Genomic DNA, 23,273 nt, shown 5'->3' with positions numbered 1-23,273 from the left:
ACCCTCTGGGGAAGAACCTTTTCCTAACATCCAACCTAAACCTCCCTGACACAACTCCAGGCCATTCCCCTGGGTCCTGTCACTGTCACCACAGAGCAGAGATCAGTGCCTGCCCCTCCTTGTGCCCTCAGCCTCTCCTCACACAGCTTCTCCTCACGGCTCTTCTCCATCTTTGTAGCCTCCTTTGGATGCTCTGTCATCGCTTTGTATCTTGTTTATATTGTGGTGCCCCAAACAGTGTGTATCATCAGTGAGGCTGGATCTTCAAAGCCAATATCCTCTCATATGACCTTGGTAACCACTCTTTCAGAAGGAAATTTGTTTACCCTCTTGATTTTGATGGGAGTGAGAACATCCTCCTGATGGGCATTTGCCACTGACATGCGAGCAAGGGTTTGGAGGGACTGTCTCAAGTGTTCCTTTAAAATCTAATAATCATTATTTTTTGCTGGCTCTGTGAAAAGAACTTTTGACTCCACCTTAGGATATGATTAACACTGATTTATTTAAACATTTATTTATTTTAAACAAAAGGAGCAAGCTACTTCTCATAAATTGGTTTATACAACTTCCATGCTTTTGGCTATATTAAATACTTTTTGTTGTGAAGCTGTTTTTAATGCTATTCTTTGTAAAAAAAAAATAAATTCCTATCTCCTGAGTCTTGACAGCAGTTGCTTACTTTTTCCTTCAATTATTGGTTTGCTATTAAAGTTGAAACTCCTTTACATCTGCTTCTGTATTTTGAATTCCACCTGCTTTTCTGTTGTCTTTGCTCAGTTTTTGTCCTCTTGACTGCCCTACTTCCCCTGGAGTTGATCCTTCAGCTGTTCCTTACTGGTGTAATGCCTGCTTTTTTAATACCCTTACAAAGCATTATTAAAGCATGAGCAGAAGTAGTCCTGGAGTCCTTAAAGTCCCTATTTTCTTCAAAGAAGGGTGCTCACTGCCAGCTTAGGGTTTATAGTACTTTGTGTTGCTTCTGACGCTCTGTGACTTCACTTACTAAAGAGCAGGAGGAGAGCACTGTCAGTAACATCACATTTTTCCACTCCCCTCCTGTTTTCTAGGAACTTGTTGGAGAGTTTCCTATGGATTACAGGCAGCTCCTGATGCTAGTTTTCAAGTGTTGGTGTAGTGCCTGACACTTGAAGCTGAGATTTTTTTCATAGGGAGCCTTTCTTTTAGTCTGCTCATAAAATCTGAGCTTCAGAAATAACGTTGTCTGAAGGATAAAAAACCCCAGGGTATCTGGTACTGTAGTATTAAAAGTTAGAAACTGAGATGTGCCAGTTTCCAGTGTCAGCACTAAAAATAAAATAAAAAAAATTCTTCCATCTGTCACCAATTCAGAATAGATCAGGATTAGTTTTCAGTCTCCTCCTTTGGAAAGTTATCCAAGGTCCACTGGAACTTGTCATTAGAGAGACTTTCATCTTAAATGTCTTTATTTAATTAAACAGTTACTAGTAGTCCTACCTCTTTTCAGTCTCTTATTGGCATTCTATAGGTGACTTCCTGTTTTTTCTTGTTTTCAATGTGCTCCTAAAATATAAGACTATGTTAAAGACTCTTAATATCGTAATATAAGGGAAAAAAAAAACAAACCAAAAACATATTGAAGTATGTTCACAGGAATTATTTCTCTGTTTTCCACTCAAAGTCACTCCCTTCTTCCCAGGACTGAGAGTCCCTTACTCCTGACTGCAGTGATGACGTGTATATGGATTAGGCACCATCTCATGGTATGGAATAACCACTGAGACACTGCTCCAAGCTCTGACCCCTCACAAGAAACAGCCTTTGCAGAGCCTCTTGTAGTTTGTCAGACACAGAGTGCAAATTCTTCTGTCTGGAACATTCTTCTGTATCCATGGACAACCCCATAGCTGCTGTGCCTCTTGAAGGCTTACCCAGAGTTTAGGCACAACAGGAAAGCACAGACACATTTGTGTTCAGGATAACAAATATATTTTGCAGTATGCAGTTTGTTTTGTGTAGATGTAATGCAGCATGTACCTTCCTTAAACCTATCAATTAAAGGATACATTACACATTTTGTACATTTTGTTCATCTGAGTTGATTTGCATTTTAGTGTTCATGACACTTTTCATCCTCTCTCTGGTAACAGCCTGTGGCAGTTTCTGATCATAAAGAGAGGTGCTGCCACTAAAATTTTTAGCATTATTTATTGAGGAGTACCTTAAGAAAAAATCAAACTTTGAATTCATCATATCCTGAACAAGGGAAGCATTTTTCTCCGGTCTCCTCCCTGTTGGTCTCCTGCTGGCATAACTAGGTGCCTTTCCAAATGATCAGTGACTTCTTTTGTTTGCCTGTTTTTTCAGAGTTTTAATTTATTTTGCTGTATTTCACTTTATTGAAAGTTCCTTATTCAAGTGGAGCCCTTTGAAAGGGAGGAGAGAGGCTTTTGGACCTTCTCTTGACCGCTTTAAAAATCGTGGAAGCTAACTCTTCTTTTTCCTCTGCTCCTTGTTATTTAGGACTTTGGGCAATGAGCCAAAACAAGCACAAACCAACTCACTGAAAATCACTATCACTCGAGGGCACTATTCATGTATGTAATATTCAGATTTTTCCCTTTGGGCCAAGCTCCCAGCTTATCCCATCTTCTTGATGAATCATTGTGGCACCTTGTGGCTCACGCTGCTCCGCCGCCAAGGGAACATGGCTTGTGTGGGAAACATGGATCAACAAAGGAGATGACTGATACTTTTGAAGTTGTACCAATGTTAACTCCCAAATGTATCTTTATTGGCTTTTTGAGCTTCCTTCCCCCCGCCCCAGTAATCAACACTTTATTCCAATAGCAGAGGCCTTTCATTGCACTTTTTTTAGTCTACATTTTCCTTAATTTTCTGTTGAAAACATAATATGTAGATATATACATATTTGATAACTTGAAATTAAATTAAATTGTCACTTTCCATTGAATCACCCAAAATATCACATCACAAGAGCAATTCAGGGCAAACAAGAATTTCCAGAATTAGGATTCTGGAATTTTCTTTAGAATTTCCAGAACTGGCATTCTGGAAATTCTTGTTTGTTTTCATTGAATAAAAGGACACCATTTTCATGAAGGTTTTTTTTTTTTTTAAACAGCTTCAAGTGAATAGAATTTAAGAACCCACTTTGGCCATTTAATTGTGTAAACTGCAGGCAGCATTTGAACATACATACTGCCCATTCTAACAACAAACACCTGATTACAGTGAAAGTAAATTCCTTTGCAATGAAGCAAGGTATCCAGGAGCAGCCTGGGACTGCACTAAGGTTCCTGGATCTTACGGATGTGTTGGCAAAGGGGTTTGTAGCTTCTTGTTATGTCTGCCAGCTTTCCCTTGACTGCAGCTGTGTTCCAGGACTTCTGCCTGCATTGAGTCAGTGCCACTTGAGCCACTTCCACTTTTTATTGCCAGTCTGGAGTGGGGAAAAATAAACCAAAATCAGTGGTGGAAAGTGTTTTGCTTTGGTTTTGCTGTATCTAAGATATCTGTGTGTGTCTATAAAAGGAAGCAGAGTTCAGTTATATTTTACAGAGCTTTTCTGGACTAGCACTAACTTCTGTATCCATGCAGTTTCCATCCCATCGCTGATTTTTCTGGGAGTAAACTGCATGGGCATGGCTACCTGCTTCTGGATATAGGATTTCCTTGAAGTGAAGGAAACTCCTTGAGCCAGGAGTAGTGCTTTTTTGTTGCACAGTATTTACCAACACAAGTTTTGTTTTGTTATCTGTTTTCTATGCAAAGCAATAGCTCTCTCAACATGTAATTAATCTATTTGGAAACACCTTCAGGGTTTGGTGTCAGCTACAGTGTTTCTCATTGTCACCTTGGGTCACAGATGGCAAGGGAGGAGGAAAGAGATTATTTTTTTGGGAGAAGAACCCATGCCTGTGTTTTCCTAATCCAATTAATGATTTCTGTGTAATTGGGTGGTTTTGCTTCACAAAGCATACGATACTTCTGGTATCAGAACTTCAGGCATCTCTGACCTCTCTTGAGCTTGATAATTCTCAAGTTTTCTGTTCTGCGTTTCAGTTGTGCTTTGATTGTGACTTTGAAAGAGCTGTTCTTTGATGGGGTCTTGTATGAGGCATTTCTCTTGAAGCAAGTTAAAACCTGTGCACTAATACACGGTGTTTGCATCTTAATCAATACTGAGACATAGTGAATTAATCTGAGTACAGCCCTGCAGGGGGATCTTCTTGGTGTAGGATTGCTTTCTGTGCCTGAAAGGCTGCACACCTGCAAGGAATAGACCACTAAAATGGACTGGAGATTGTGGCTGTGTGTGGAAACTCAAATCTGTGCTGTACACCTGTGTATTTCCATATATATGAGCAGGGAAATGCCTGAACATCTCTGGAAGTTATTCATTTGGGCTAATAAACTGCACATAGGATTATTAATTTGGTTGGCATTCAGGAACATGCCATGATTTTCATGATCTCCTCTGCTTCTCAGTTAAGCACAGTTATTGCTGAATACAAGATAGTTGTGTTTCAATGCTTTAAGGTCCATTCCAACCCAAAGCATTCTATGATTGTAGGATTTCTATAACAAAACAACAAATATATATATATATATATATATATATATATATAAGGCTTCATAGACCAGATGCAACAAAACACCTAACTGTGCAGGCAGTTTTTAAACAAATTAATGTTTTTTAATTGTGAACTTTGCAGACCTCTGGGGTGTAATGTTCAGCCAGTAAAGAATGAGATGAAAAACCCAGCTTTCCATTTTTAGTACCATCATAAAGATGAGTGCAAGTATTTTTACGCACAAAATGTGAACATCATGACCATTTTGTGCCTTTTCTGCCCCATTATATGTTTCTTCCAGACTCCTGAGGTCTTAGAGTGACCTTAGCCCTGCCATACTCCAAGAAGCTCTTCAGTTTGCTGCAGTGGAGCTAAGTTTTAAATTCACATATTTGGTATGGCACGTATTTGATATGCCTTCAGGTGCTGTGGAATGTAAAATTCTGAGGCAAAACATTGGAGGAACTAAATCCAGATGTTGTGAACTTACTGGTGGAAACTGGTCATTCTCTTCCTACACATGCTTAAACTGATGAACTTTTTGAAAACGGGAGGAATTCCCAAGCACTTTCTCTCTGATTTGAAGGATAGGTTAAATGTGAAAGGAGCTTTCTCTTTCTTCCCCATATTAAGAGTAGCCAGTGCCTGCACATTACAGAAGATGCCACCCAGGTTCATTTAATTAGTGTTGTTTCTGTGTGCTGAAGACACAGTCATTATGGTTTTGAGGTGGCTTTTTGGTTTTTTTGTTGTTTTTCATTTTGCTCTCTACTATTTGTTATTCTGTAAAATCTGCCATGCAGCTGAAATTAGCTATTATTGCTGTATTTTTGGGGTTTTTGCTGTTCTCCATTTCCCAGCAGCATTAAAAAAGTTGGAAATGCAGTGATCTTTGCACTATAGGCTAGGGGCAGAGTGGCTGGAAAGGTTCCTAGAGGTAAAGGACCTGGAGATGCTGGTCAGGAGTGGCTGAACATAATCCAGGTGTGCCCAGGGGGCCAAGGAGGCCAATGGCACCTGGCCTGTGTCACCAACAGTGCGGCAGCAGGACCAGGGCAGGGATTGTCCCCCAGTACTGGGCACTGCTGAGGCCACACCACGAGTGCAGTGTCCAGTTCTGGACCCTTCAATTCAGCAAGGACCTTGAGGGGCTGGAGCGTGTCCAGAGAAGGGGAACTGGGTTGGGAAAGACACCTGAGATCATCGAGTCTAACCTGTGACCACCATATCAACTATAACATGGCACTGAGTGCCACGTCCAGTCATTCCTTAAATACCTACAGAGGGACTCCCCCACCTCCCTGGACTGCCCATTCCGATGTGTCATCACGCTTTCTGTTAAAAAAAAATTCTTCCCTCTCCTGGTGCAGCTTAAGACCACGTCCTGTCATCCTGTCACTTGTTACCTGGTGGAAGAGACCAACCCTCATTTTGCTCCACCCTCCTTTCAGGGAATCATTTCTAGGATAGAAATGACAGCACCGAGCTCTGCTTTCCCCACGTGTCGTGCTCACCGCCAGAATTCCGTGCCAGAGCTTTGCAGTGGCTTAAGTGCTTTCTCAGAATTTCCCTCCGAGGTACTTAGCAGGATTATTAGAAGCCAAATTATCCGTTCATTTAGCAGCGTAAAAAGTACACTAAGGTAGACAAAGTGATGAGTACTAACCCTGTTTCCTGACACACTTTCTTCAGGTGCTCTCTGGGGTAAGGTCAGTTTACAGAAGCGGAAGGTATGGGCTTATTTTCCAAAATGTCTCTTTTTAATACTCCACTAAACCATGTTTGTAAGTGCCAAATCTTGGTATCTTTTAGATACCTGCAGGGATACTGACTCAGCCACTTCCTGGGCAGCCTGATCTAATGCTTTTGGCAACTCTTTCAGTGAAGAAGTATTTCCTAATAGCTATTTTAAACTTCCCCTGGCCCAGCCTGAGGCTATTTCCTTCTCTCACCCTGTTGGTTATTACCTGGGAGAAGAGACACACCCCACCTGGCTACAGCATCTTTTCAGGGAGTTAGAGAGAGTGATGAGCCTCCTTTTCTCCAGGCTTTACAGCCCTAGCTCCCTCAGTAATTCCTTATAGAACTTGTGTTACAGAACTTGTGCTGTTCCAGGGCCGTAAACTGAAAAGTTTCAGGTTGTTTTAATGTGCTGTACTATTCTTGTCTATGGCTTACTTTAATTTAAACTCAAAGTGGTAAATAATTATTTTATATTTCTTTTTATAATTCTTTTCTTTAGTCCTGGGAAAGCAAGTGTTCATACCTCTTCTGCCTCTTCTTTGTCACATTCCTTTTTTTTCTCTGTTACAAAGGAATTAAAGCATGTGAAGTGTTGTTCGTGTCTGTGCAGTGCCTGGCTTGGCACTATGCTCTTGTGCCCTGATCTTGCCATCAGACCTGTAGAAGTGAACCTCTGCAATGGGGACAGAATTTTATTCTGTGAATGAAGAAAAATTTTTTTCCTGACCTAAACAGAGTCATGTAAATGCATAGATTAATCTTAAAAACGAAAGTGTTATTTCGTGCGTTTCGCTTGACATCTGCTGGAACAAAGTCCACACCTGTTTTTGGCAGGAACCTGCTATACCCTGAACTGTGATAATTTTAGCATGTCCAACACACAACAATGCTTTTTCCTTACATGGCTTGGTAACTAGTTTTAAATGTATGTGAAGCAGAAACACTTTGATTTGTGGTTGGGAAAATGCAGATGAAATGGAAACACCTCTCCTGTGGCTCCCCAGGCCAAGCCTGTAGGAAAGAGATCTGACTCACTTCTCATTTTGAGGTGGAAAATGAGCTGGAAATGGGAGATGTCCAGCTCCATCAAGAGAACCTTGTTTTAGGGCAAAAGTAGTGAATAACTCTTTAAGGCCAGTTTTTCTTAGAAAACTTTCAAAAGCATGTAATTGTTTCTTGTCTAAGGAAAGACAAATGCATAAGAGCTCACATAATTCTAAGATTTACTAATTTTAAATGCTGAAGTCACTGCACACTTAAATTTGGACAATTATTAGTGATAACACTGAGGTAACAGTTTTATGACCCTCAAATTGAGTAACTAGCTAAGGGTATTCTAATTTCTGGAGGAAAAATTGATGCTTAGAGAGGTACTCATTTACATATCAAGGTCTTCCTGAAGCCCTCAGGGATCACAGCTTGTTCTTTTTGCTATGCAGTCAGATTTCAAGTGCAAAAAAGTTTGATTTTATGTTCTGAAGTCGCTCACATGTCAGTGTTTAGGTATCAAAATTGATCCTTAACAATAAACATAAAACCTCCAGAGAAATTATTCCAAAGGATAAGACTTCATTGTGTACAAATCCCTCCATTTTAGAGGAGAAGTTGTTTGGAAATTCACTTCAGATCCCAGCCCAGACTGGTGGAGGGATTCCCAGTGATCCAGTGCTGGGGAAGTGATCCCATGAACCAGCTACAGATACATGGGCTGGGTTTTCTTGAGTTTGGTAGAATAAGAAATCAAGTTTCACCATTTCCTGGGCAGATATTTTGTTGTGGTTTTTTTGTTTATTTTTTTTTTTTTAATAAGAAATGGAATCTGTTGACAGATGTTGACAGAAATCAAACTCTTGGGTTTGATTTCTGCTGAACAGTTGTATGCTTTGCACATGAAATCAGTAGCTTATTGAGGTGCCTGAATTAAATAATTTTGTCTAATTTAAGCAGCAGCTGGTACAGACCATAGTCTCAGACATCGACAAATGGTGATGAAATAACCCCAAATGCTGTAGCTGAAGATTCCATGTGAGAGGCTCCTGTGGCCCCTCAGTACCTGCCTGTTGCATGCAAGGTTTTTAAAAGGCTTTTTCAAAGGGGGAATTTGTATCACCCCTTCTTTGTAGAAAAGATTTATCTAGAATTTAGACTAGGCTTCATGCTCTGAAGTTGCTAATTTTAAATAAGTGTTGTTTAGGAATTCTGAAGGCTTTCTTGCCAACTGCTTTGTTTTATTGATGGATTATTTGAGTAGTAGTGCTCCAGCTGGTTTCTGGTTTTTAGAAAGCAGCTTCTACCTTTATTTTAAGTTTTCAGCCATTGCACAGGGTTTTTAAAGTATGGAGCTTTGTTGTCTCTTTATTTGAACAATGCCAGAAGAATGCTTGAAACCAAACTGTGTTTTTGATTTGAGTGTAACTTGTGTTTGCATGTCATGTGCCTCAATGTCTTGTTCTTGGTGTCAGGATCTTACAGGTCGTTAAGGATGGTTGTACTTGAGTTATTTACATTTTACTTTTGCTGTTTGGCCTGATGGCTGTTAACTGCCATTGATGCTATGGAACCACTTTATAGTGAAACCTCTGATGAGCCCCTTCACCTGTACCTGCTCTGCTCTCTCTGCTCAGTAGATCACCTACATGGTATTTGTAACAGAGGAGCTGTGACTTGGCACCTGCCACCTAACATTGCACTAGGAGCATTGAGAGAAATTTACTATTTAATTTGATTGTCAAATCAATTTGCCCCTCTCAAATTCACTATAAAGTGGATCTGCTGTGACTCTGAGCTTCAGAGAAGCCCGTGCTGAAGACATTGCATAGATTATTGCATCCTAATCTTGCATGTCTCTTCTCAAAGCTTTTTTTTATTTTTAATTTATATTTCCTTTCTTGCTGCAGTTTTTTTTTCTCTTATTTCTATTGTAGGATCGGGATATTCACCCCTTGAAGATGATGAGGATGTTTATGCACGCAGTAGATACAAAGGTGAATGCTTTGCTCATGTGCTAAAGAGGATCAACTGCTTGCTGACAGAAAGCTTCGTTCTTTTTTCTTTCCATGGATTATACAATCTTGGTGATCCAGCCCCATGTTTTTTCTCATGGATAGTTAGATCAAGATTTAATTTCTGCTGTTTTTCACAATGGAAATTAGACCAAATATTGATCACAACTCTTTCATGCACCCGAGTAAGTAACTTTTACATTGCCTTTGCTCCTGGGAGATCAGGTTGTTGAATAATGAAAATCAGGAAGAGCTTCTCTTTCTTATTTCTCATACATGCTAAGAAAACCATCAATGCTAAGCTGACTCAAAACCTGGGCTTACTGATGGTAATGTATAGAAGTACAGGCAAGAGAACTTGATTTTCATGACTTTTTTCTTTCCATAGACTTGCTTGCATTTCAGGTTAACCTGCTACCTGAAGTGCCAAGTGAAGTGTGTTTAACAAGTGCATGTGTGCATTCCAAAACCAAATTATGTAGCTGGATGAGTGAACAGGATGGGCATGTTTATAAAGCAAATTCAGGTTTTCTTCCCTATTCTGGAAGACTTTGCCATTCAGCAAGAGTGAGAAGTTTTTTGCCACTAACAGAAAATATTCCATTTGCTGTCTCCATTTTCTAAAAAGTCTGCTTTTGCTTTAATATCACTCTCCTCTGCCAAAATTCCTTAGAAGCCTAGACATTAAAAAATATATAATTTAATTCGTCACTTAAATGGTAACTGTGTTTCTTTTTAGTAAATTAATCTATGGATATGCTACAGTTGTCATCATTTTGGTTACTTAAAAATATTGGTTCTTGGTGTCTTGTACATTATTTATTCTCTGCAAAGAATCAATGGGCCATATAAGAGGTAAGTCATAAAATAATTCAGAAATTTATGAACAGCCAAGGGAAGACACAGCTTTTATGGCTATGTTGCTGTTTTCATAAATGTCTCATCTTCCTCCCAGTAAAATCCTCAAGTATAAAATTTTGCATTCAAACATGTGCACAAATCATTCTCTAAAGCTTTATTTAGGTTAAGTAATTTTTGTTTGCCTTCTAACATGTGATCCTCTGCAGACATATAGAAAACGAACTGAGAGATCATGAATATAAATCAATGCCAATTCATGCCAGGGCAGGCAAGTAGTTAAAATGTGGATTCTTTGTAAATTCGTTTTGTATGGTGATCCAAAGTGGATTATACTCATGTCAGCCAAAATGTCACCAGGGTAAGTGAAACATAATGACTCGTTCACACAGATATTAAGAGCTGCCCCAAGTTTGGAAGCACTACTGCCAAATGTTGAGGAACAGACTATGTGAATCTAAGAGTATAAAGCATTGGAACAGAAAAGGCTGATTCTTCATTAGCATACTTCTTTATGTTAGGTTTGGGGGGAAGGGGATGGAAAAAGACAAAGCAAGGGAAAACAGGCTGTGTAGCAGTCTTCAGAGCTTCTCCTCAGATGGGCAGTCCAGCATTTTGGGTGTGGCCATTTCTCAGCAAATAAAATTTACCAATAACAGAAACGGAATGGATTTTTGTAATTGATGTTCACATATGTAAGCAGCATTGGATTTTTTTTCTTTCTACACATGTGCAAGCAAGCACACAGATTCATCCTCCTTGACATCTGCAAATAAAAGATTGTAGTTTACTGGGTGGGGGGTGGAAATCGACCTCCTACTAAACCCTTTTGTGTTCATCTGGATGTTTTCCCACTTGCTCAGCTTTCCAAACATGGCCAAGATTTTCTGTGCCTACAGCATTTTTAAGGAGGTTTTCCCTTCCTCCCTGGTGAACCATCAGCTCTGTTGGCTGGTGTAGCAGCAAGCAGCAGTACAGCTGGTCACTTTGTGTGCTGTGTGTGAAGGAGGGGCTCAAGGTGTTCAAACAGGACCAAGGAGCTGGGAGAGATGATGTGCTAGAAATTTCCTTCCTGACACTTGGCATCTCTGATCATATTTCACGAGGAAAGGTTTCCTGAATTCAGCAGTTCCTGTGTTCATCACAGCTCTGGTGATCCTCATTCATAGTATTTCTTCTCAGATACTGTAATGATCAAGCAGTACCCATAGCTCTAAATGCAGTGCTGGGGCTTCAACCATTTCTGTTTGCTGCTGTTTCCAGTGGTTTGAAACAGAGGATTGAGTCTCTGGGTTGTTTTACTACTAAGTGAAAATTCAGACTATTGTATGGCTGAGGGACTTTTTAGTTCTCTTTTGTGCTGAGGTACAAACTTTCTAATAAACAAAATATCAGTATATAGGTCATGGTACCTAAAACTCAAATTAAAGTTGGGTGAACTGAGTCTGGTATAGATGATGCAGTTCCAGAAAAAGTGTCTGGGAAATCTATAGCTTTTATAATCCCCAAAACCTTCAGGAGCATGGCTGATCTTGCCTTGAGGCAGGGAACAGCTTGTGTAACCCTTTGGGGCCTCACACAAATGTAATATTCCACAAGTGCTCTATGTAGCTGCTTAGCCTTTGAAAACCAATATGTGCCTTCACTTAAAAATAAACAAACTTTGATCTAAAACTTTGTTTTATTGTTTGATGTGCTCTTCAAGTTAGCTGGGTTTTTTCCAGCAGTATTGCTTGGTCTAACCCCCAATATTTATAAATGGCTTGTACACCCCTCCTGACCAATTTCTTCTAACACAATCAGTTCTAGAGTAAGCATTGTAATGTTTTAAATCAAACAGATGTTCCTCATAAGCTTTTCAAGTTATCTGCATCCAAAAGCATGTTTGCTTTTGTTTTTCTTTCTGGCAGAATCATTTGATCCAGTGGAAGATGCATTTTGCCCCTGTCTAGGAGCTTGTTTTGTTTCTCTCTGGAAACCACTGTAGCTGCAACGATACTACAGGAAAGGCTTTTAATTTTACAGTGTTGTGTTTGTGCATTAAACTGTATTTTTTAGCTGTTAGTTACCTTTTTTAAATATATATATGGGTAGCTATTTACTCGAGTCAGGTGTGTTTGTAAAACCACAAAACTTTGCAGAAAAGCTCAGGCAATTTTCAATACCTGAAGCAGCTTCTTTGCCTTTTAAAAATTTTTATTAGCCTCTTGATCATGTTGCAAAGCATATTTGTCTTAATAACCTTTACAAAGGAAGTCAGCAATGTGTATTTGTAGTTTATGCATGTGGAGAACCCAAGGCATAAATGTCTTGAGCTGGTTTGCTGAAGGATTATATAACTGGCTGGGGTGAAAGCTCAGCCCAAATGAGTTTGCATCCACCCAGTCCTGCCCTTGCAGACAGTGTTGTCTCAGTAACTTCAGGTTTAAGCCCTTCTGCAGAAAAACTGAGGCCTAGTTCTTAGTTAAGGAGCTTGTACAAGCTTGGGTATGTAAATAAATGGAAGTTTAAGGTCTCAGGGCATGGGAAGAACAAGTGGGACATAAAAGCTGGAGAGTTTGGGCATGAGACCACTGAGGCAGAGATTATGGGAAAGTTCAGGAGTAGGAGGATTTCTCCAGGAGGTGAATGAGACAGAGGCTGGGAATCCAAGATGTTTGGCTTTCCCCGGAGAGTGGTCAGAGGTGGTGCCTGAGGCTGCACCAGCAGCTCTGGGGTAGCAGTTCAGGAGGCAGAGCTGGTGTTGGCATCACTCATTTTTTTCAGCAGTTGACTTCTATTCCCATTAGCTCACACTCCTCATCTATTGTCTCAGTTTTAATTTGGTGCACAAAAAGCATGAAAAATGGGAGCCACTGTGATACAGCCCCTCAACAAAATGGCCCAAGGCACTGGATGTGGGGATTTTTTAAATGTGTTGTGGGAGCTGTGGTATAGAGATTAGGGTGAAGGACAGGAAACAGTTCTAAAAAGAACATCAAACCCCCAAACCAAAACCCACTCTCCACCAAATCACTTTACATAATTGTAAGGTAAATAGCAGAGGATGTATTTGACATTCAGAAAATAGGCTTATCGGTGGGAAGAAACAGAGCTGGAATGATTGTGTGGCTGAGCCAAAAAGCTGAACTGTACTTTACCCTTAACCTGAGGAGTGCTGTTAGACTGGCCTGCTTGTGTCCTGTGCCTCAGTTACTGTGTGTTTGGTGACACTGGGGATAATTTCACCTACACATCTTTGTAAAGGGTTTTTACTTGTTTTGGTGAAAGACAAAAATAAGCATATCACAGTACAACTGCTTCAGAAATGAACTGTCTAGAGGAAATGCACCCTTGGTCTAGGCAAAGGATTGATTTTAGTCTGCAGATGCTATTTGTGTTTATTCAGGACCAGCACTGAAAAATACAGATGTAAAGTGTAGTTTCCATTGGGAAAGTGTACATATGTCCTAGAGACATAGCATGCTGAATATAAGTATTCCATGTATGAGAAATGCTGTATTTATTGGTGTTTGTTTATGTATGGAACGGATTCGACTAGTGTAGGAAAATGCACTTAATAACTATGGGAACTGAGCTAGAAGTGAACATCTGGCAAACATGATCTAGAATTTTTTTTTAATGTTGTTGGTGACTTTGTACGTATGAAGGCAAAAAATCCTGTGCTTTGTTTGCTTAAGGGTCTTTTTTCCATCCTTCTTGCAAAATTCAAATGTTTTTTCATTCCCCTCCCTCATGTCACACATTGTCACGCAGGATTTCAGGATTTGTCATCTTTCCTTTTTGCTTTGCAACCCCTCCCTCCCTCTCTCCTCTCCCAGAACGTGCTTTACAAATTTTGGATCTGAGAAAGGGGCAAGCTTAGTCATTGCTGGTCTACGAAACTCCTACTGAGGGGCTGCTGCCCATTTTCTTGGTGCACCCTTGTCAAAGCTAAACAAGGGATGTGAAACTTTGGCTGGGAAGGGAGGTACTCTTCTACAAGAGTTCTGGGTACTCTTCTCATCAGCACTACAGTGTGGTGGTAAATCCTCACAGGGTGGGGGTACCCACGTCCTGAATATTTTACATCACTGCCCTGGCCAGTTAATAAAGGTTCAGTTCAAGCAGGTTCAATGTGACTATTGGCAATATGATTTATGTAAGTGATGTCTTCTAACTGTGGGAGAGCTTGAGCCATCACTGAGTTTTGCAAGGCACAGATTATTATGGAAGCAGAACTTATTTTTTTTTTAATGAGCACTAAGCTAAATGTGGAAAGCTGACAAATGCAGCTAGACCAAGATGTTCCTAGTGCAAACTTCTCTTACCAAAGTGCAGTTAGATGTGTCTGCTTAAAAACAAAAGGGGAAAAGAGCCCAGTTGTCATCAAACTGCCCACATGGTGGCACACTAATTCCACGGACAAAAAGAATAGTAAAACCCCTTCTGCCCTCACAACCCCTCCAATAAAATGGATACAATCTTTAATGTTTTTCATAAAAAAGAACAAGTACACCTCTGCAGTGTTCTCCAGTTTAAAGATTGGTGGCTTTTTAAACAAAAGGGGTTTTTTTCTTCTCTGTGACCTTGATTAAGCAAAGTGATTTTATGTTTGTGTCTGAACTTTTACATTTTTCTAATTGCTATGTGTTGGACTTTTTTCTTCTCTGTGTCAGAAACTCCGTGGTGCTCCCCTATTAAAGTGAAACATGGTTATGCAAACTGCAGGACACCTCAAGGGGAATATTACAAGAATGTGTTGGGCACAAGATGTGATATTCGCTGTCAGAAAGGCTACGAGCTGCATGGCCCTCACCAGCTGATCTGTCAGTCAAGCAAACGCTGGTCTGGGAAGGTGCTGTGCAAACGTAAGTGGTTGCAAAATCTCTTCCTGTGTGACTTGTTCTCCAGGTTCAGACAGTAAATTCTTATTTGCCATGGAAACTGGTCTTTCGATTGTTTTGAGGTTTTTTTATTTTATTTTAAAGTTTGGCAGTATGCTTGGATAGGTAGATTGGTTTGATGTTGAGGATCTCACAGGGGTGCATGACATGATAAGCATTTCAGTGGTACAAACATTCTTGGCAGATACGGAATATTTTTTCAATGTGAGATTTTGATTTGTGGGAATAGTTTTATGACAGAGCCATAAAGCTGTTTTAAAATATTGCCCATCTTTGACTTTCTAAGTTGACACAATTTGTACCAGGTGTCTAAATGGGCTCTTAACAGTAAAACATTTTCTGAGAAGAGATGAATATGTACTTGTCATCCCTTTTCTCATTAAATGAGAAACTCTTATGTAGAGTTAAATTTGAAACACAGCTAATAAGAACAGTGTGGAAAAGCCTCACGTGGAACAAGACTTTCTCCCATTTGTTGTTTGCCAGCTGTGTCTTTATTTCTGTGTAATACCCCACGTGTGCATTACTGAGAAGGGAAGGTAACGGGTTTCCAGAAGTCTCTGTTTCCTTTTCCAGAAAAGCGTTGCCCTACCCTGTCCATGCCGACCAACGGGGGCTTCAAGTGCTTGGATGGTGCCTACTTTGGCTCGAGGTGTGAGTACTACTGCTCCCCGGGCTACCAGCTGAAGGGGGAGCGCGTTGTCACCTGCCTGGACAGCAAAGCCTGGAGCGGCCGGCCGGCCGCCTGCGTCGGTACGTGCGCTGCTGGGCTCTTTGGTCTCATCCCGAGGCACCTGCCACTGCCCAGTTCTGCACACATCAACTCCAAATGGCCCTTTTGATCCAGTTCATGGGGGGAAAAACTACTGTCCCTCTTATTAAGCACAGAACAGTTTTCCAAGGGTGCAAGGTTCCGTCACTCAGTCCTTTCAGTCCAAAGCGAGTAGCCAAGCAGTGCCACTTTAATAGAGATGGGCTGGTGTAAATGGCCAGCACTTTACAATGCTTGTAATAGCCTTTGGTGATTCCTGAGTGACTCATTGGTCACTGTGGTTACTGTGCTGCTCTTCCAGCATATTCTCTGTGCTGGAGTCTGTCACACTCCCTTCTGCTTAATGATTAAAAACAGGTTTGAAAGTAAACCCATTGTCTGAACTATTTTTCTTCTTTGGGATCACAGTCTTCAAATATATCCAGAGAATGTGCATGGATTGTAGTTACCAGCATGGTTGCAGTGAGCTAATTTAATTTTCAGCCTAGTTCACTCCAGTTATGCCAGCAATTTTCATCACGTAGTCAGTGGTCTCCTGGGAACCTCAGCTGGAAGAAGTATTTCTATATACATAAATCAGAAGAGAGATAAACAAATATTGAGATTTAACTTTCCTGACTACTATTGAAATTTCAGCACATAGTGAGGTCTCAGCCTGCCGCCCCTGTTTCTGGGAAGCCTCTGATAAAACCTTCAGCAGCCACCCACAAAGGAAAAATATTTTTTGGCCATCTGAAATGACTACCAATAATTTAAAGCATGTGGGTGGTAGAGTGTTTGTGCTCAGTATCTTGTATGTATGATAACTTGGTTTTCCTCAGAATGCCTGTGACTCAGTCTAGGTTGGCAAATGGCTTTGGAGCCTCTCCACTGCGACCTAATGTTCATAAAATATTTTTTCAGGTTTCCTGTTATTTGGTGTTGTACCAATGTAGAAATGAGCTACTTGGGTCTAGACCATTTGTGGTGTCTCTTGTTTTTGTTTGCAAAAACAAGCTTTGTCCTTCTCAGTGGTGTGGGCAGAGGAAGAAAAACAAACCTTTTAAGTTTGGAAATGATAAAATATTGTCCTCTGTATTTCCTGGCAGTTTCAGAAACTCATCTGTTTGCAGATGGTGGGCTTATTACAAAGGATGCTGTCTTGCAGAGTAAAGTAAGCAAGTACCTTAAGCAGCAAAGAAAAGAGGCTAAGTTAGCACTAACACTTCATTTTTATTCCAATAATGAAGAGTAGTTGTTGCACAGGGTTTCAAGTCCCAGTTGCTGTCTAGGATTACAAGTCCCAAGTAACCCAGTAAAAGTAATGCTAAGATTTAAGTTGTGGTAAAACTGCATAGTTTGGAGAAGGTCTCTTCAAATCTTGTGTGCACAGGGTTCCTATATGCAAACAGTGAGATCTGCTAAAGCAGATTCTTCAATAAGAATATATTTTTACCTCTTGATAGACAGGATAGAGATTTTTTTTTTTTTGTGACCAGACATCACAGACATAATTGTGGCCTGGCATAATTCTAACAGTACAATGACATTTGCAATTGAACACTTGTTCCTTAGTGTAATGCAGAAGTTACAGAGCTGCAGCCTACACAGTGGCCAGGAGAGGACTGGCTGAACAGCTCACTTGCAGCTAAGGAGTGAAACTGAGGAGAGCAATGAAACACAAAGGCAAAAAGGCTGCTTAATTTCGTAACTTTGATATACAGTTAGTTGTGCTGTGCACAGTAGGGATGCTAAATGTGATCAGAGGCATGGGCTGGTAAATTTCATGTCATGGAAGTCTCCTGGGGATTCCACAGCTTCTGCCATTGAGTGTGGCTAAAATTACTTCAGACCTGAACTTAAAGTGCTCTTGAAAACAAAGGGGCTTTTCTCTACCCTTTTATACTGCAGTTGCACTTCGTAGCATTTCTGCACTAAATTATGTGGGCTTTGCAGTACAGCAGTGAAGATCCATGTAGGAAAGGCATAAGGCCTTTCAGTAGTCAAACATTTATTAATTAAAAGGAGGAAAAAAGATATATTTTCTAAATTAGATATGTTCTAGCAGTGACTTACAGAAGTCCTTATAGTTGGTGAGTATTCTGTCCTAACAAAGCAGACTGTCTCCTGCCCCTACCCTGGAAGAGGAAGGATATCCCTCATGTTGCTGAAATAATTTTGATTAAAATAAAAATTAATGTACATCTGGTTTTGGTTATCAGTTAGCTAAAAATGTCGATACTCTCTTGAATAATATTTCCATTATATCTTTAATGCATTGGAATAACATGTATTGGAATAGTTACTTTCCTCTAAAAGATTGAAAAATGTCACTGTCTTTTCTTCTGGAAAGATTGCCTTTTCCTGCAGATTGTCTAACAGAGGTTGTGGTAAATGGCTGTCACCAAGCTAAATCATCCTTTTGTCACATCCTGAGGCTGTATTGATAGGATGCTTGTCCTAGTAGTGCTGGCTACTGATGTAAGACATTATTATAAGAGTTACTAGGAAAAAATCAAATGCAGCATTGATTCTCCACAAAATGGTAATTGTATGAATCTTCTGTTGTTTTTCATTTTGCCATTACTGCAGGAAAAATAACCAGCATGTTTAGAGTAACCTGCAGAGTTACTGTGCAGAGACAGATTGATGTTCAGTGTACTTTAAAAATACTCTTAATCACATCAACTACTGCACAGATGGACAAAGAAAAGGATGCAGATAAACAGAACATCCAGGCTCCTTGGGTGTGATCTTGGACATCCCTCCTTAGAGTTCAAAGCCATCCATTTGTCAAAATGACTTTTTAACTGAACTATGTACAGAAATTTACAGTAACTACGTTTAGTTGGGTTTTCTGCATTGCAAAGGGCTGATCATTGTCAGCTCTTCTTACAAAAAGATGAGAAGTAAAGGCTCCCCCTGCCTTGGCTGGGATGAATCCAGGCTGAGGAGGCAGCTGGAGGTGGTCCTGGGCTACTCTGACAGCAGGGAGGGAGCTGTGGAGAAAATGCACAGCTCTGGCAGATGCTCCAGTGCCCTTTCCTGTGACATTGTTTGAACAGACACTGAGCCTCCGAGGATCCAGTGCCCGAGCGTGAAGGAGAAAAGCGCGGAGCCCAACAAGCTGACAGCCAGAGTGTTCTGGGACACGCCGGAGGGACGCGACACCGCCGACGGCATTCTCACCGAGTGGGTGAAAATCTACACGTGTGCTTCTCTCCTTCTTAGTCTTTTGTTAGCAATTCAGCAGGCCAGGTACCCTTTTCCCTTCATTCATCCATTCATGCTTTTTATAGCTGTCACATATCACTGCTCTATAAAGAACTGCATGTTTGGAGGTGAGTTGTTCAGGAACTGGTTGCCCAGTTGTGGGTATTTAGAGCTGGTGGAATAAACAGCAGCATTTTTACTGCATCTATGAGGTTTTGCAGAGCTTCTTTGCAGTTCTCATAATTAACAAGTTTTCTTACCCCAAGTAACCTTTTGTACTTAACAATGAAAACAGAGTAGTGCATTGGAGGTAAGAGAAGAAGTTTAACTGTCTTAAAAAAAACCAAGGTGTGTCACAGAATGGTATCTGCAATCTTCTTTAGGTTTCTTCCTAAGGTACTGCTGGCTAGTGATGCCCCAGGATTCTGCAGTTACTTTTAAAGTAATGCTTCTTGTTTGTAAACTTGATGGATTTAAACATTGAATTTAGACATTATAGTTCAAAATTTTCTTTGTCAGTTTCTATGGTTTCACAGTCCCATTTTCCAGAAGAGCAGGGTGTACTTCTGGTTGTACTGCTGTTTCTGACTTTCCCATTTTTATCATGCAGGATTTGGGTAAATCTATCTGGATTACTGTGATGGTGGGTGCATGAAAAATCTGTTTCTTTCAGTAAGCAAGTTACATCATTACATTAGTGGACTGGTAAAGCTTAAAAGCTCAAAGTTCTTAAGTTTGAAGATGTTTACAGTTTCATGTGAATACAAAAGAACTAATGAAAGACAATGATACTGCCCTTTTATTGCTATAATTTAATCATTTCATAAAGAAGAATTCATTACATAATTAAAAACTTAATTGCCATTTAGGTCTGATGTAACAATTTGGTTACAATTAACAACATCAAAAACTACACCTGGTAAAGTAAAAACTTGGAAATTGTCAGAATGAAGACATTACTAAGTCTTTTTGACAAAAGAATGTCTGATAGGCATTAAAAAATGGGGAGTATCCCATGTAGACTTTATCATACAAGTAACTTGTCAGCTCAAAAGAACCAAGATCTTGGTGCAGTGGAAGTTTTTCCATAAATCACATCTCTATTTTTATAAAATAATGCTAAACTGTACTGTTTTATAGAGTATGTAGTGCTTTTCTTAAATGCACAGTCCTTCAGTTTCAGGAGCACAAAAGCTTTTCCATTACATGGAAGCCTCTTTGGTTACATGCTCTGTTTCAATACTGAGATTATGTTTTTCACATCTGGATTCTCCCACCTTGTTTGCAGAACAAGGCAAATTCCAGGTGAAAATGCTGCTGTTGATCCCCACCCTTCTGCTGTGACACTGAAGCTCACTTTTTGTTCATTTCTGTGCATATTAACAATCAAAAATTACAATCATAGGAGCAGTTCAGAGCAGCCAGTTGAGAATACACCCCACTGTAAGAGGCAGGAAAATTTTCTTTCTTAATGTTGACTTTTTCTTATGTGAGGAGAAGGAAGCTTGAGCTCCTCTGGGCGTGATGAGCTTGGCTACACTTTGGATTGTTTTATGGGAAGGAAGCAGACCCTGCCCACTCCAACCCCCTTGTCTCAGCAGGGTGTGCTGTAGGTAGCAAATCTAAATACTTCAGTTGCTGCTGCTCAGCTTCTTCCTTTGCTTACTTTCCAATCTTCTGTCCTGCAGGCAGCCAGATAATCATAGCATGCCACAAACCTCCCTCTTCAGACTTTCACAGCATTGTGAGTAAATAAATACTGCTGAATTTATGAATGTCTGTCCTGTTTTATCTCTTGGTTTAGTGTTATTTTGAAAGGCCTGCCACCAGGGTCACATTTTCCGGAAGGTGACCACAAAATCCAGTATACTGTGTACGACAGAGCTGAAAACAAAGGCACTTGCAAATTTCTTGTTAAAGTCAGAGGTAAGGATGATGTTTTACTCTGTAAATACAGATGCTGGTTTGCACCTGGCTTAGTAGGCAATTTGAAAATGTCTTCATTTCTGTATTTATCTGTGTATGTCTGTGTATATAAACTCCTGTGATGATGCTGAAAGGGAGAACAGAGTCTTGCTGAAGACCCTGTATCGCAGCAGTGTGACTTCTTTGGGGAATAATGCGTTCTGATTTCATGCTGTGGAAGGCTGGATAAATTCCTTTTATTAAGCTAAATTATATTACAATAATACTATACTATAATAGAACTATATTATACTAAAAAGATATTAAAGAAAAACCCATGATGTCTCCAGACAGTTATGACACAGCTTTGACTCAGTTGGTCAATTAATCTAAACAACTATCACCGGTGTGTAATTAACAAAGCACTCTTTGGTAAACAGTCTTTATAACACATTCTACATGTGCCAAACAACAGGAGTAGTGAATAGAGATAAGAATTGTTTTTTTCTTTCTCTGAGCTTTCTCATTGTGTCTCACAACTTCTTTGGAAAAAACTTGGGAGAGAGAATTATGTCTCTCTGTTCAGAGAATGTGAACACCACAGCCCTGGGGGCCAGGTCTGCAGCATTCTTGCACATCCAGGAAGAGCTGCTTTGAGCAGCCCTGTCCCAGCTCCACACCCCTTCCCTCCTGCCAGCTTCTCCGGGGTACATGGCCTGTGAGCTGCTGAAACGTGGAGGTGAAGGCCTTTTGTCAGCTGAGGCTCACATCTCCCAAGCAGGGCTGCCCTTTCACAGGTCCAGATGTTAACCTCTGGAGTTGAATATACAGAGGTGACCTATAGTTTTCAGCTTCAGCCCTTTGTGCTCCATGACCTTTTGTCACATGCATATACCTACACGTCTGTTTTATTTCGTTTAAGAATTGAGGGGTGGGGGCGTTCGGGTTGGTTGTTTGGGGTTTTTAAGTGCATGACTAATAACACAGAAAGCAAACAGAAAAATGTCTTTGGTACTGGTGTTCCACTGACCTGTGCTGCCTTAGTAACAAATAGTGATTCATGCTGTGTCTTTCATTTTGGTTTTTTTTTCTTCTTGCTCAAAGTCAGGCGCTGTGTGAAGTTAAATGCCCCAGATAATGGCTACATCAAGTGCTCAGGTGATGGAAATAACTATGGTGCTACCTGTGAGTTCTCCTGCATTGGTGGCTATGAGCTGCAAGGAAGCCCAGCTCGAGTCTGCCAGTACAATTTGGGGTGGTCAGGAGTGGAGCCAACCTGTGCACGTAAGTGAGTATTTCACCACTCTACCAGGAGGAATCCAGCACAGAGGTTCTTAGGGCAGTGAGAATTTGGAAGGAGGTGGGGGGTGGAATACTGCTGCAGTGTCCCAGAGGTAGAAACATTGTTTTTGTGTCCTCTGCCAATTTGCACTTAACAGCTGAAGCCTTTGACATCTTCGACTGCTCTTTTCTAGAGTTTGTTTTAGCTCAAAGCTTTCCACAAAATGTCACATTCTGGAGTCAATCCATTGTGCAAGCTAGAGCAGTCTACAGTAAAATTGTTGGCTTCAATGAGGCCAGCATTTCACTCATGTCTTTATTATTTGTTCTTGTGTTTCTGCTGTTGACCTCTGCCTCTAGAGATAGATCTGTTTTCAGTATGCTCCATAACTTTTGTTTTAATTTTTTTCTAGCCATGAATATTAATGTGAATGTGAGGACTGCAGCTGCACTTCTGGATCAGTTTTATGAGAAGCGGAGACTGCTAATTATTTCAACTCCTACTGCAGCTAACTTCTTCTATAGGATGCAACTGGGGATGCTGCAGGTAAAACACATTTAAGAGGGATGTGCAACTATTTTTTTTCTTTTAAGAAAGATACAAGAGAACAAGCTCCACTGTTTTATGTAAATCCAAAAACTTCAGCTTTTGTATTGTAGCCACTGGAAGATCTGGCTCAAGCAGTCATGGTTCCAGATTAATCCTTTTCACAGGGGCTTGAGTTGAAATATCCCCCCAGTCTCTAACTACAGTTCCATTCTGGATTGTGCTGCCTCTGACCAGTTGCTGAATCCCAGGCAGTTCTAGCCCTTCCATCCTCCCCAAATTAATTTAACTCATGCTCATTAATAATTCCCTATCTTAGCTGCTAAAGAAATTTAAAAAAACCCACAAACGCGACCTTCTAGCTCTTAAGCAGCTCATGCAGACCAGGCTTACAGAATTTGCAACTACAATGAAAGGAAGTGTGAATAGCTTCCAAAATAAAATGTGCACCAGCAAACAAAGGACCAGAGACACAGCACAGAAATAATCCAGAGTGCTGGAGGTAAC

The 23,273-nt window shown here is 40.4% G+C and overlaps 1 protein-coding gene across 4 annotated transcripts in view; it reads left to right on the top strand.

The window, feature by feature from the left end:
• Nucleotides 1-23,273, top strand: part of SRPX (sushi repeat containing protein X-linked) — a 40,727-nt gene that overhangs the window by 13,433 nt on the left and 4,021 nt on the right. Inside the window, exons 2-8 of one of the 4 annotated variants that reach the window (XM_072935011.1) lie at nucleotides 9,248-9,307; nucleotides 14,842-15,033; nucleotides 15,646-15,822; nucleotides 18,886-19,078; nucleotides 20,838-20,959; nucleotides 22,043-22,222; nucleotides 22,633-22,766. In XM_072935011.1, the coding sequence (XP_072791112.1) occupies nucleotides 9,248-9,307; nucleotides 14,842-15,033; nucleotides 15,646-15,822; nucleotides 18,886-19,078; nucleotides 20,838-20,959; nucleotides 22,043-22,222; nucleotides 22,633-22,766 (1,058 nt within the window). Of the gene's footprint in view, nucleotides 1-9,247; nucleotides 9,308-9,354; nucleotides 9,511-14,841; nucleotides 15,034-15,645; nucleotides 15,823-18,885; nucleotides 19,079-20,837; nucleotides 20,960-22,042; nucleotides 22,223-22,632; nucleotides 22,767-23,273 lie in introns of those variants that run through there. The other 3 variants (XM_030282639.4, XM_072935015.1, XM_030282625.4) reach the window with 3 other exon arrangements.

This window comes from Taeniopygia guttata, chromosome 1, assembly GCF_048771995.1.
Source record: "Taeniopygia guttata chromosome 1, bTaeGut7.mat, whole genome shotgun sequence".
NCBI classification, from domain to species: Eukaryota; Metazoa; Chordata; class Aves; order Passeriformes; family Estrildidae; genus Taeniopygia; species Taeniopygia guttata.
This window is presented reverse-complemented; position numbering and strand designations above follow the sequence as displayed.